Source organism: Myotis lucifugus, unplaced genomic scaffold (genome assembly GCF_000147115.1).
Source record: "Myotis lucifugus unplaced genomic scaffold, Myoluc2.0 scaffold_199, whole genome shotgun sequence".
In the NCBI taxonomy this organism is placed as follows: Eukaryota; Metazoa; Chordata; class Mammalia; order Chiroptera; family Vespertilionidae; genus Myotis; species Myotis lucifugus.
The window spans coordinates 236,294-250,791 of NW_005871247.1; the positions used below are offsets into that span (position 1 = coordinate 236,294).

Consider the following 14,498-nt stretch of genomic DNA (forward strand, 5'->3'; position numbering starts at 1 on the left):
ATTCTCCTCACTGATGCTAAAGAGAATCTCTCTCTCTCTCACACATACACCCATCCCCACACACCCACCTAAACACACACACTCATACACACCTACACACACTCACCCAACACCCACACACTCACACCCATACCCAATACACCCATACATACCCACATACCCACCCAAACACATACACCACACACCCACACATACATACCCACATCCATTCACACCCACACATAAACATATGCACACCCACATCTACCCATCCATTCCCACATACTCCCATGCATTGTATGCATACCCACACTCTCTCATATACATACCCTCATTCTCTCACACACATACATCCACACTCATGCATAACAACACATACACACACACACCACACTAACCGCCCCCTCCTTGCCACTGGTCACCCTAAAATCATGGTAACAGTGGTTGGCTTATAAGTAACAGCCAAACAATTCTACACAACCTTCCATTTCCATCCTTTTAGCACTTTTTGCTTTATGCCTTTCCACCTTTTCCACCCCCTTTCCCAGCTCTACCATCCTTACATCTTAAAAAAGATTTTTAAAATGTGAAATTACATCAAGTGCACAAAGACATACAGCTTACATCTTTGTGATTTAGCAAAAGTGGCCACCGGGTAATAATCCCTCATGTCAGGGAATAGGGCACTGCTAGCCCTCTAGTTCCTCCATGTCCTCCCATTACTTACCTCTTCTCTAATGCTCAGAGGTAACTACACTCCCAAATTTGTGGTATTCACACCCTTGCTTTACACTGAGGAAATGTAGCCCCAAACACTATAGTTTGCCTGACCTCTTTCACTCAAGATTATGTTTGTGAGGTTCATTGTGGTTACACATAGATATAGCTTATTTATATTCATTGCTATATAGTGTTCCATTGAATGAATATACCACTGTACATTCTATTCCATCCCACTGTCCAGTTCACTCTATGTAGATATTTGGGTTATTTCCAGTTTGGGGCTATTATAAGTAGTGTGGTTATAGACATTCTTGACCCTGCATTTTCATGTCACACATTTCTGACCTGGGTGTGGAACTGCTTGTACACAGAGTGTTTACATGTTTGTCTTTAGTAGATGATGTCAAAATTTTCAGTTCATGTTCCCACTGGCAGTCTCATGGGCATTATCATCGCTGTATATCTTCTCTCCACTTGACATTGTTAGCTTAAAAAAATTAGCCATTCTAATGGCAGTATCTCATTGTGGTTATAATGCAGATTCCCTAGAGGTTGAGTATCTTTTCCTTTGTTTATTTTACCATTTTGATATTATCTTTTGCGATGAACCTATTCACATCTCGACCATTTTTTCTATTTTTTGGTCTTTTAAAAATTGATTGTAGTTTTTTAAAAATTAAATATATTCCATATATAAGCCCTTTTTGGTTATTAGAGTACAAAAACCTTCTCCTGTACTGAGGCTTGCCTTTTCATTTTGTTAGTGGTATCTCTCAGTGAACAGAAATTCTTAACTTTAAGAAATTTCTTTCTGCCCTGCTGGCAGGGAGATATTTTCCTTTGCTGTCTCCTAGAGGCTTTGTTGTTTAGTTCTAACATTGCAAACATTTACAAGTACAACCCACCTGGACTTGATTTCTTGGATCTTGTGAGAGGGTAGGAATTAGGCGTAATTATTTTCCCATATGGGTATTCACGTGATCCAGTATTTTCAATACTGTCCTTCCCTCACCACTCTGCTGAGCCATAAGGAAACTTCTGAGCTTTCTGGTGTATGCTATGTGTCTGTTTATCTGTGGTTATACCAGTTATGCACTGTTTTGAATGATTTGGAGTTTATGTATTTTGAAAACTAACATAATATGTTCTTCAAGTTTGTTCATCTTCAAGATTGCCTTCTCTGTTCTTACCTCTTTTAATGTCTATATAAAACTTAAAATCAGCTTGTCAGTTTCTACAAACAATGCTGTTGGAATTTTGCTTAAGATTATATCAAATCTATGTCTCAATTTTAGGAGAATTGACATTTTTACAATAAACATGGTACATTCCTCCATTTATTTAGGTAGTAAAGATTTTTTCAATAATGTATAATTCTCTGTAGGGTGGGTTTGTACATCTTTTGTTAGACTCACTCTTAACATTGATATTTTTGAAGCAATTGTATCATTTTAGACATTTTATGTTATGTTTATGTCTGATATTTAGAAATGCAAATTATTTTTGTATGCTGTTCTTATGTCAGCAACCTTGCTAAACTCACTATTTCTTATGGCTTGTGTGTATATTTGTTTGGGTATCTACACATACAATCATAGAGTACCAGTGAAGGACAGAGGTTTTAGAATCACACTGACTTGGTTTTGAATTTTAACCTCACCACCTGATAAATGTAGGACTTTGAAAACATTGCTTGATTTTTTTTGAGGCTGTTTCCCTCTAACAGAATGGTGGCACTCTCATAGGTTCCAGTAAGGAATGAATGAGTTGGAGCGTCTGTTCCTTGAACAGGGCTGGCAAGGCCTCCATTAGGACCTGTTGTTACAGACTCGGCCCTCATTTCCTCCCTCCCCATGCTCTCCGCAGCGTGCCAAAGGCTGGTGTTTATCCTGTCATTGAATGGAATTACCCTCCTAAATGCATTTCTAGTGTCACCTCCAATGGGCTCATTTAATCCTTGAGTCTCTTGACATTCCTGTGGCCATTGACATGTCCATCCCTGTGATGTTTGTTTTTTCTGACATCAAATGTGTGATGTTTCACACACCAACCAAGTCTTTGATTCTCAAACACCAATGGGGTGTCCTAGGATTCAATTCAAATATGACACTAACAATGCAAAGTTAGCATAGACCCCACAAAGGTTGGGGGCTTTGTCCCATAAGACTGCCCTCACTTCAGACACTAGTTTAAAGTTCCAGAGGCCCCTGTTCTTCTAACTGGCTATAAAGTCAGGGGTTCCCACGACCCCTTCCTCTGGTTTGATCATTTGGTAGAATGACTCGCAGAACTCAGGACAATGCTTTGCTTAGGTTCACCAATTTGTTATAAATGCTGCAAGTCAGAAACAGCCATATGGAAGAGACAGGGTGGCACAGAACTTCCATGCCCCTTCAGGCATGTCACCTTCCCAGCACAGCCATGTGTCCACAAGCCAGGGAGCTCCCTGAACCCCAGTTTACAGGAATTTTATGGAGGTTCATTATGTAGCCACGATGGATCAGATCATTGACCACAGGTGAGTGACTCAATCTCCATCCCCTCCCCTCCATGGTGGTTGAGATGGGGCCAGAAGTTCAGGCCCTTGAATCACACAGCTGGTCTTTCTGGCCACGGACCTCATTTGAAGCTATCCAGTGGTCCTCCATGGCTATATCATTAGCATACAAAAGACATACGTCTCAAAGGTTTTAGGAGCTCTGTGCCAGGAAGAGAGCAAAGACAAAACAATTTTTTAAAATAATTTTATTATACTACATCCTTCTCTCTGGTGGATTCCACCCAGTCCTGGTTCAAGTATCAGTCCTTTCTCAACTCATTTTAAGCAAATGAGGTATATGATGATCTTTGTCCTCACTATTAACCAATTCTATTCCTATAACCATGGCCATTTCCTTGGATAACAAATTCATATGACCAATTGCTCATTGGGCACAATTCCTGGATTTTCTACAATGCCCCAAGTGAAGCTAAGCACTCTTTTTCCACACTGGATCTTCTCTGTTGCTCTTCTCCATCACCCATCTCAGAGACCCGAGTATCATCCTAGACCCCTGTCTCTCCTCCATCCCTATAGTTAGTTGTGATCGCATTCTGTTCCCCTATGTTCATTTTCACTGCCATTCATTAGGTTCAGTTTCTCATATACTTTTCCCCAGTTGGCAAGGAGCTTATTTACTGACTTTTATCCTCCAACCTTGTTGGCCTCCAGTCCATTATTATAGCAAGGCCATAGGGGTTATTAAGGTATCCCCAGATGCTGTAACAAATAACCACCCACATATCAGGGACTTCACACAATAGAAGTATAATTCAATTGGGTATTTTGTGGTCAACTGCCATGTGGTGGTTCTGTAATCTCCTAGGAACTTGGATTCCTTTACTTCACGTTTATGAACAGAGAAAGAAAGAGAATGAAGGGTCACATTGGAGCAAGGTCTGCAGGTAGCCAGAACTCAGACACAAGACTTCCTAGATACAAAGTGGGGGGAATAGAATTTTTGGCTGGGCAATTTATTTTCAGCATCAAGTTGTACAAGTCCTTGGTGGATAGCTATAGGTCTCTGCTTTCTAAAAGCCAAAGCTGACAATGCTGCTCCCTGCTTAAAGCCATTCAACAGTCACCACAGTGCCCAAGCTAAAGTAACTCTTCAGCATGAATGCTCCAGGTGAGGAAACAGGGAGCACAGCACACCAAGGTGGGACCTTCATGGTTTGACTTCCACCTTTGTTTACAAACTAATTTCTCCCTGCAGTCCTCTCCCTCCTCCTGTGTGAACCCTATGTGTTGGCCATGGAGTCTAGTCACATGGGTCCTGGTGTCAACTGCCCACTACCAACCCTGGCTTCACTACAAGAGATGTGTGACTTTTAACAAACAAGTCACTGAGACTCTATGTGCCTCAATTTTACCCTCTGTAAGAGGGGCTCAAAGTAATACTTAACTCATGTGTGTATTGGGAAAGTTTAACAAGTTAATACATGTAAAACATGGGCACCCATGCTGTAAGCCATTAGTAGTAGTAGTAGTAGTAGTAGCAGTTGTCATCAGAGGAGAATGTAGAGAAGATGATAGATTTAAGATACTGTATTTCTGCCGGCTGAGTTGACATGGCTTGATGATAAATTGGATTTTGAGGATGAAGGAAAGTTGAAAAAGACTCCTATTTTGTCAAATGGTGTGTTGGTTGTGCTGTTTAATAAAACGTGGGAGACCAATGAAGAAGCAGGTGTGGAGTGTGTGTGTGTGTGTGTGTGTGTGTGTGTGTGTGTAATAAAGTAGTTCTGAGGCACTGTCAACATCCAAGGAGAGCTATCCCATTGGGGATTTGTTATGTAATCCTGGAGTTCAGATATGAGTCCATGGCTGGAGACACGTGTGGGAGCATGGCCCAGTAATAAGGTCACCCTGAGAGGGGGTGCCCTGGGGAAGAGATGGGCATCCAGACTGAAGTGGAGCAGAGGAGAAGGAACCAGCAAAGAACCTGAAAGAACAGGCAGTGAGGTGGTGATCCCAGGCAGAGGGGGAGGGATGGACCTAGGGGAAGAGGGGTTTGGATAGTGGCTGGAGGTTCCATCGCTGCAATAGGCCAGACAAGCTGGGTGGTAAATGCAAAGTAGGTAACTGGGTTTGGCAACATCAAAGACATTTGCTGAATGGACAACTGAGATTTTACTTCATCAGTTGGTACTTTCATTTAAAAATCAACTTAGGAAATCTGGTGGTATAATCTCCTTGATGCCCACCAAGAATTAGGTGAGGAGGACACCCTAAAGACAACAATCTTCTCAAAGTAGCCTTCAAATGAAGCCACGAGGCACAAGCTGAAAGGCATCCCACTTGTTTGATTGCTCAGAAACCACCAGTAAAAGGTGGCCAACGTGAAGAAGTGTTTCTGAAACTTGAATCAACATTTCCAGTGACATCACAGTTTGGCACAGCTGTTCTGAATCTAGGGGCATATTAACGCACCATTTCTATGATGTGCCTGAAGCAAACCATTAACCTTTCTGCTTTTCTGTTCTCCAGTGAGGAGACCACAGATTAGGTTGGGTGATTCTTAAACTTCCTTCTCAAACTTTCAAAGGCATCAGCATCACCAAGAGGGCATGTTGAAATACAGTCCCTGGGCCCCACCCCAGAGTGTATGATGTAGGCCAGGGTGGAACCAGAGAAAATGCATTTCTAACATGCTTCCATGATGCTGCTTCTGCTGGCCCTCAGACCACTCTGAGGACCTCTGTCCAGAACCCATGCTCCCTGAGAGAAGGGATGCTGTCCCTCTGGCTTTCCTGGTTCTTAGAAGGCACTTGATAAATTTGCATAAAAATGAGGGAATTAAATGCACCTCTGTGGACCCCTAAGGGCTGATGCTGAAGTGAGAGCTGTGCTGAGTCAGAGAAAGGCTGTCCCTGGATTTGCTCCTGGGCAGCCCTGCAAGGGCTCTGCTTGGAGCTCCTGTGGACTCTGCATTCTTGGGGAGCCCTTCCTAACCTGCAAGGTTTTGTTTTGACTGTAGGAGTCCTTTAACAATTCAGCTCATGCCTGCAGCTTTTTGTGCGGGGTTTAGGCAGAGGAACACAATGACACAGCGATTTGAGGGGTAACATTTTTCTGGGACCCATCGTGTGGCCCCTGATGACTCAAGTGCTGCTCTCTGCTCTCCAGGTGGAGGAAACCGCTGGGGCCTGGCTCCTGGCTTCTGAGAGGTGGAGTGTGTTAGGTGTCCCTCAAGGCACTATGGCGGCTGGTGGCCACAGCCCATCACACACACGTCTTCTGGTGCAGGCCCTGCGCCCTCCCTGCACCCTCCCTGCACACAGAGCCCCTTTCTTCCTGCAGGAAAAGTGCTTCCTTCGCAGCCTGCAGCAGACCAAGGAGCCCAGAGTCCCAGACATCCTGACCCGCTCAGCTCTACCGGGAGGTGCCTGCTGTTTTCCCAGGGTTAAGGACCCTGCGGCTGCTGCATGCAGGCTGGGTCCTGTGGGCTCCTGTGGGCTTGTGGCTGTAAGGGGAAAAGCCCATGTGCTGACCTCCCAGCCTTGACCGTGGCTCATCCAGAAAGCAGATCTGGAGTCCCCGGCCCTCCCAGGCCGCAGCCCAGGCAGAGCTGCTGCTGATCTCAGCCCTGCTGGCTGCACATTCCTGGGTGATGAGGAGGATTCCAGTGTTTACTTGGAACAATGTTTTCCTGTGTCTGAACCGGCGGGTGTTAAATTCTTCCAGATTTCTGGCTCCACGCTGCAGCTGCACGGACAGACCCGGGTCTATGGCAGCTGGCAGGCAGTAGAAGCCGGCCCGCTGGGCGCCTTCAGTGTCTGGAATTCCATGTGGTGGATGGAGAGACTGTGAGCCTGGCTCCGTGGGCCCCTCTCAGAACTCTCACTGTGCTTTCGCATTTCCACCCTTCAGAGCAAAAGTCAGCTTTCCTCTTGAAATGCTGGGGGACTGAAAGCCAGCCCAGTTCTGGCGGTTGGGCTTGCAGTGTTTTCTCTGCAGTATAAACCCAGGAGCTGGGCTCCTGAGAAATTTGTTTGGTGGGTCCTGGCAATGTGAGTGCATCTGGTTTCTGGGGCCTGCTGTGCCAGGAGGGCAGAGACGGATGGACCAGGAGGGCAGAGACGGATGGAGCTGAGGGTGGCAAACCCGAATCCTCATTGCTACCCAGGAGGAAACTGTGGCCCAGGATGGTCTAATGACACGAGGGATAGAAAGTCAGGCTGGAAAGACCTGTCCCCAGGATGGCTGATTAAAACTCTCAGAACCATGCTGGTTGGAGACTGTGGTCGCCTATACCCACTGCTATGGTTTATTGCTGAGCAAGATGGTCAATGACGGCACAACCCATGAGAGACAGTCTTCCCTGTAAGTGTTGATAAATCAACGGCTGTAAAGACACCGCGAACTTCAGGAAACCAATAGAATCATTTCAAAGAGAATGGTGCTCTTCCACTTCGCATAGCAAACAGCTTCTTCATCCAATGTTCTGGGCTGAGGACCATTCAGGGACACACTGGGACCCATGATGACTCGCATCTGTGGAGTCTTTGGTGAAGCTCCAGCCTCTGCACAGGTGCTGTTCAGCCTCTTTTTTTTTTTTTTCACCAAAAGACATGTTTTTATTGATTTGAGAGAGAGAGGAAGGGAGAGAAACATCGATCAGTTGCCTTTTCATACATGCCCCAACCAGGGCTTAAACCTGAAACACAGGTATGTGCCCTGACTGGGATCAAACCCACGACTTTTCAATGTATGGCATGACACTCCAACCCACTGAACCACACCGGCCAGCACCATTCAACCAAATGCGAGTATGGCATGGGGTTGACAGTGGCCTTGAAACTCACATCATTCCCCTGTGCTCTCAGACCCCAGAGCCCCTTTTATGGTGTGTGTGTGTGTGTGAGAGTGTATGCGCGTGCATATGCATGTGTGAGCTTGTGCAGGAACAGCAGGAAGGGAAGGTCAGTGGCAACCCTGACCTCAGGCTCTGGGTGGAGCCCATATAGTCCTATCTAATAATAGACAAACATGGTAATTGACCGTACCTTCGCTACACTTCCCATTGGCTAATCAGTGAGATATGCAAATTAACCGCCGACAAAGATGGCAGTTAATTTGCATACATAGGCGTGAAGTGGTGGAGCAAAGACTGAAGGCGGCTCCGGCCGGAGTGAAGGCCTGGGTCCCGGGTGCTGGAGGAAAACCGGTGCCAGCAGACAGGGGAAAGGAAGGCCTATTGCACGAATCTGTTCATGCAACAGGCCTCTAGTATTTACATAGTGGGGTTGGATAAAACAGTTCCCCGAGAGAACTTGTCATTTGATCTGGCTGCTTTCACAAAGTCATTTTGATGCCAAGGATATGTTTACTTGGTTTTAAAACAAACCATTAAAATTTCAGCTTCCTGTGCCCCTCAGGTAATGTGCAAAGCAGGCACACTAGCACCATCTCTGCATCTCCTTCACACTTTGTCCCATCCCTCCCTCCAGTCCCAACCCCTCTGGCAGAGTGAGTAAGTCTGCCGTTTCAAGATGGCTGCTTCAAAATTGACGATGGCTTCATTTTTTGCTATTTTATAACTCTGTGTTTTCCTCTCAATAGCAACGGTTTTGTCCTGTAGAGATGGGGTGAGAGGAGTAGGGAGTCAGGGGTGAGTGAGAGGAGTGGTTACTCAGTGGAGTGGCTCCCATGGCTAGCAGAGTGCAAAGCCCTTCGCTGTGCAGCCTCGTGGCAGGAGTTTCCTCTGAATGTCAGGTAAGGGTCTGGTGTAATGAATTACCCCACACTAGTTGCTTGAAGCAAACATTTGTCCTAGTTTCTCTGTGCCTGGAATTTGGGTGTGACTTGCTCTGTGCCTCTGTCTGCAGGAGAGATGGGCATGGTTCTGGCTGGGGCTGTGGTCCCACCTGGAGGCTCAGCTGTGGGAGGCTCCACTCCACACGCACATAATTATTGGTGAGATCAAGTCCTCACAGCCTGCTCCATGAAGGGCCTCCATTCCTAGCTGTTGTCTGGAACCCTCCCTCAGTCCCCTGGTATGCCAGCTTCTCCAGAGGGAAGCTCATCGTATAGCTTCCCACAGAATGAATGAAATGGAGGAGAGAGAGAGTTCAAGATGAGAGCCAAACTTCTGTAACCTAATCTCAGAAGTAGCATCCTGTCACTTTTGCGTATTGTATTTGTTAGAAGTGAGCTGCTGCTCAAGGGGGCGTTTCATCAGCATGTGAGCACCAGGAGGTGGACCAATAGGGCCGTCTTGGAGCCTGCCTCCTTGAGGCGCCATGAGCCCAGCTGCTGTGGAGCCTGTGCAGCCTGCGGGCTGGCTGCCCAGCAGTTCTGACCAGCCAGTGGCCATGATGGGCAGAGGGAGCGAGTTCCATGTCCACTCCTTGGAGCTTTGTTGTCCTAGCATCCAGAAGACTTCTCAGAGAAACATCGATCACTTGAAATTGAACCTGCAACTTAGGTATGTGCCCTGACAGGGAATTGAACCTGCAAACTTTGGTGCAGGGAATGACGCTCCAACCAACTGAGCCCCCCAACCAGGGCAGTCATGAAGTGCTTTTATATGAATTAATAGGATTATCAAAACATTTATTGAGGCAGGGTGTTTCTCATCCTGGATATGAGAAAACTGAAGTTCAGAAAGTTTAAGAATTGGCTCAAGATTAGACATAAAAAGGTGAAGTTGTATTTCAAAAGCAATTCTCCTGACTCTAAGTCCTATGCTCCATCCCACATCCCCTTTAACACTGCCTGCATTCCTCAGTCTTCAGATTATTCCCAGTAGGAATTTGGCGAGACTTCTTGGCCCAGTGTCACTCATTAAGTCATTGTAGAGCAGGCTGCAGAGACCTGAGAAGGGACATAGAACTCAGCTAGGACGGGGGGTGTCAATGCTGGAGGCTGCATGGGAGACATGGCTGCTGACTCGAGTTAGTCACACAGGCTGTGTGTGTGTGTGTGTGTGTGTGTGTGTGTGTGTACACATGTCTGTGCATGCTGAGTGTGTGGTTCATCCCAGAGAACATTCATATGTCCCACTCAGGGCTCTGTGTTACATGTGCATGTGGACACATGTCTGTCTACACAGATGCCTCAAACTGCTCAAGGTCAATAATGCTCTGCAGAGGGTCTGCTTTGTGAGCAGAGGGTATAAGTGGTATAAAGAGGGCTGTTTGGATCTGCAAAGTGGGGCGGACGGGGTGGGGTAGTGAGATGTGGGGGCAGCAGTGTGGTAGTATTTGTGTTGCAGGGTCCCCCGAGTCCATCTTCTGACCGCCTGCTGTTCCAATCTCTTTCCTGATCTTCACTTTTTGACCTGTTTTTGGTGGGATGCATTCTGTTACTAATTGCTCCAGCCTGAAAGTTGGACCAGCTGTTTGACATTGTGGAAGATACCACAATCCTACATACTAATGTTGACAGCAGTTAACCGATGGGCTCTCACCACACACCCAGGCCCTGTGCTCAATGCCTTATGTGAATTATCTCATGACAAAAATCCTCAGAGCAACCCACGGATAGTTCTTGTTATTGTCCCTATTTTACAGATGGGAACAATAAGACTTCAAAAGTTTAAGCATCTCATCTCCACTCACACAGCTAAGAAGCAGTTGGCCTGTACTGAACACACGCACTTAATTTTACACTACACTTTCCTCCAAAGTCCAAACAATTATTTAATTTGCAGCTTTTCCTTATCAGGAACTTTGGCTAGTTCTCTTACTAGTTTGCCCTCTTGAGATATTGAGCTACATATGTAATAACATCACAAAAACACCATAAGAGCAGCAAGGAGCAAGCTAGGTTTCTGCCATGCTACACATAGGTGGATGCTAAAGGCCAGGCTTTCGCTGGGGTGAGGGCAGCCATGCGATAGGACACACTCTGTGAAGGGCCGTTCCCAGATTTACAAGGATTCTGTGCATCTCACGGCACATCACAGCCCTTGTTGTTTGATTGGACTTCTAACTCAACAAAAACTCTTTTTATCAGGACTTCACTTCAAAATCTCCTGGCATGCTACTTCCTACATGGTTAGCAGTTATGTTTCACTGTATACCACCTGAGTATATTTGTGCCTAGAATATACTGAATATCGCTCCTCAATTTCAAAAGGCCTCTTTCTTGGCCTCCAGGGGAATTGATAATTGTTATTTTCTCTTGAAACCATAGGCAATAGTTTCCTATATATTTAATTGTCCATTTCCCACAAAACAATCCATAATAGTGACATTATATTTATAGTTTGCCAGTTTACCCCCTTCATTCTGTTTCTCAGAAACATAGTGAAATGAGCTTCACCAGGGACCTACCAAAGCTTCCAGCCAGAAGTGAGCCCTAGAGGAGATCAGAACCAGGCAAGTCAGTCTGGCCTTGGCTTGGACCATAATTAGTCCTCAAAGTAGACAACTTGTGGCTGGAATTTAATTATCTTACTTCAATCCTTAAGAAACAGTGAGAGAGAGAGAGAGAGAGAGAGAGAGAGAGAGAGAGAGAGAGAGAGAGAGATGGGCGGTCCTAAGTAGATGACACATGGGGGCAGGGTGGGGGGAACGTTGGCTATGGATAAGCTTACCTAGAGGGCTGGCCGGTCTCCCCTAAGGACAGTCATAGGAGCAGTTCTGGAAGGAGAAAGGGACTGGACAGCAGGGGCCACACGAGTACATTTACAGTCATTCTGGGGGAAGAAAACATGTTTGTGAAGAGGCAAGCACGCCCACTAACAGCAATTGGCAGGTACCCCGGGTGCTGCATCTGATGGTGGAAAGACCTGGCCATGTCTGCTGGGAATGGAGCACAGACTGGACCATTGAGGATGGACATGGAGGTTCAGAAGAAAAGCGAAGTTTGAATTCAGTACATTTAGGCCCCAGGAACTTTCCGTATCAGATAGTGCTGCACTTCACTTGCGATCCTCGACTGTTGTGGCTCTAAGTCCCTATCTGTTGCTCTTCTGGGCACTTCACAGGCAGGGTCTTATTCAGTCATTCAGTCTTTACAGTCTTCCTGCAAAGGAGGCATGTTGTTCCCATGTTACAGATGGGAAAGCTAAATCCTAGAGGGAGGGAGGGAAAGAGAGAAAGAGAGAGAGATTTGCCCACTTAGAAGCAGTAAGTGACAGTGCTAGGATTTGAATCCAGGTAATCCCATTAGTTATATTTATTTTTCATGTTTATTAGGGTAACACCCACTTCTGCCAGTTGACCTTCATTACTAGCAGTTACTGTTAGCCAGCTAGTCTACGGTTCCCTGTGCAAGTGTGTGGCTGCCTGAAGTTTGAATTCCCAGCAACCCTTGGCAATCCCAGGGGAAGTTGCTCTGGCAATTGCAGTAACACCTGTTCATCTAATGGTTCTGATTCAAGTGCCTGAGGACAGAGCAGTGAATGTGATCAATGAGATCCCTGTTCTTACGTTCTAGTTGGTTAAGAGGAAATAAACAAATGAGAAAATATTAAGGAATGCCAGCAGGAATAATGCTATGCAGAGAATGAAAATAAAAGATGTGGTAGGAACTGGTGGTTGCTTTAGGCAGTCATGAAAGGCCTCACTGAAGAGTTCACATTCAGGACGACTTATAAGAAGGAACCATCCATGCGAAGATAAGGGAAAAACACATCCAGGCAGAGGGACCTGCTGGAGAAGGTCCCTAACATGGGAACAAACTCGGTGTGTATGAGAAGGCAAGAAAGACCAAGGAGGCTGGGGTGGTGAATGATGGGAATGGCACCAACTGAGGCTACAAGGACAGAAAGGAGCCACTCAACTCCTTGGCTGGCTTTGTAGGCCAAAGTAAGGAATTTGCATTGTGTTCTAAATGGAATGGGAAGCCTGTGGAGTGTTGGCAGCAGGAGGATTTAATTTGATTTATGTTTAATAGTTGTCACTCTGGATGTTCTGTAGAGAAGGCATTGAAAGGGAAAAAAGTGGAAGTAAGACCACCTAGCAGGTCTTTGGTAGTCCAATGAGCAGATGTTGATGTCTTGGATAAGACTGGTGATGTAGAGAAGTTAAATAATGGTAGAGGGAGGTGGGAGGAGAATAATGGATTGACTATACTAAGTGAAGAAGCAAGAGAAATCAAAGACAACTCAGGTTTTTGAATGAGGCAATTTTCTGAATGATGGCATCTCTCTCTGAAATGGAAAAGACTAGAAAGAAACATATTAGGGAGTAAGGTCAAGAGTTTAAACCATGAAAAGTTTGACATCCTACTAGATACTATACAAATGAAGATGTATGGATGGCGGTTCGATATATAAGTTTGAACTTTGGGGAAAGGATCAGGCTAGAATTAAGATTTGCCAAATAGATGAGATATAAAGCCACAGAACTGATGGATGTCACCCTGGGGGCAGGTGGAAATTAAAAAAAAAAAGGAGAGCTCAGAAATCATCAATAGAGACTGAGAAGAAGGGCGGTGAGTGATGTGGGAGGAACATAGGTGTAAGTGGTGTCTGGAAACAAGTAGAAAAATGTTTGAAGAACATGAGAGTGATCGACTATATCCAGGGCCATTGCATCTTGGAGGGGCCTGAGTTGCAATGGAGAAACATTATTTGATAAGAATAAGCGCATCATAGTGGGAAGGAAGGCAGTGTGGTGGTGGGGAGAGATACCGGAGTTCCTGATGAATTCTTCAGTTTTTCCCCAAGGTGGGTGAGGCAAGGATATCAGCTGAGAGTGAGAGGAAGAAGGAGGTGCTGAGGTGGTTTGGAATAGTTATTTAGGGAGTGGGAAAGTGAAAAGACTTGGAAAGGGAGATAGTAGGCAGGGCTAGTTGTGTTGACTGACTTTTAGAGAAGCAGGAAACTAAAGGATTTTGTAGGTAGACAACCTGAGTGAAAACCTTGAGTGATGTTGGATGAGCTATTGAACATCCCTATGGACTTTAGTCTCCTTTCTTATAAAATTAGGAAAATAGAGCATCTAATACATAAGGTTTTGGTGAGGATTAAGTTAGTTAATATAGGGTGAGGTGCTTAGGTTGCACCCACAGAAACATGCCACAGGAAACTGTAGTTTATTATCATTCTCTGTGAGACGATAGAGCAGGTGCATTTTTCTCCCAGCATGTTCAGCTGCTGAGGTCTAACACTCAGGAGAGCCCAACAGTTGGGTTTCACTAGTACTGGGCTTGGTCATGCAAATATGGTAGGGGCAGGATATGCGGTTTTAAGGTCATTTTGCAGAGATTATAAGGAGGAGACCCTGGGAATTTAAACAGGGATAAAGCAGGGAAATGAGGGCTTGAAGGAAGTGACTGAGAGGGGAGGGTAAGAATTAAG

The 14,498-nt window shown here is 45.5% G+C and overlaps 1 protein-coding gene across 1 annotated transcript in view; it reads left to right on the forward strand.

Moving 5' to 3' along the window:
• The first annotated feature begins 3,197 nt into the window (after nt 1-3,197).
• CDRT4 (CMT1A duplicated region transcript 4) overlaps nt 3,198-14,498 on the forward strand; it is a 27,728-nt gene continuing 16,427 nt past the window's right edge. The window contains exons 1-2 of the mRNA XM_014463145.2: nt 3,198-3,220; nt 6,526-6,626. Of these exons, the coding sequence (XP_014318631.1) occupies nt 3,198-3,220; nt 6,526-6,626 (124 nt within the window). The remainder of the gene's footprint in view (nt 3,221-6,525; nt 6,627-14,498) is intronic.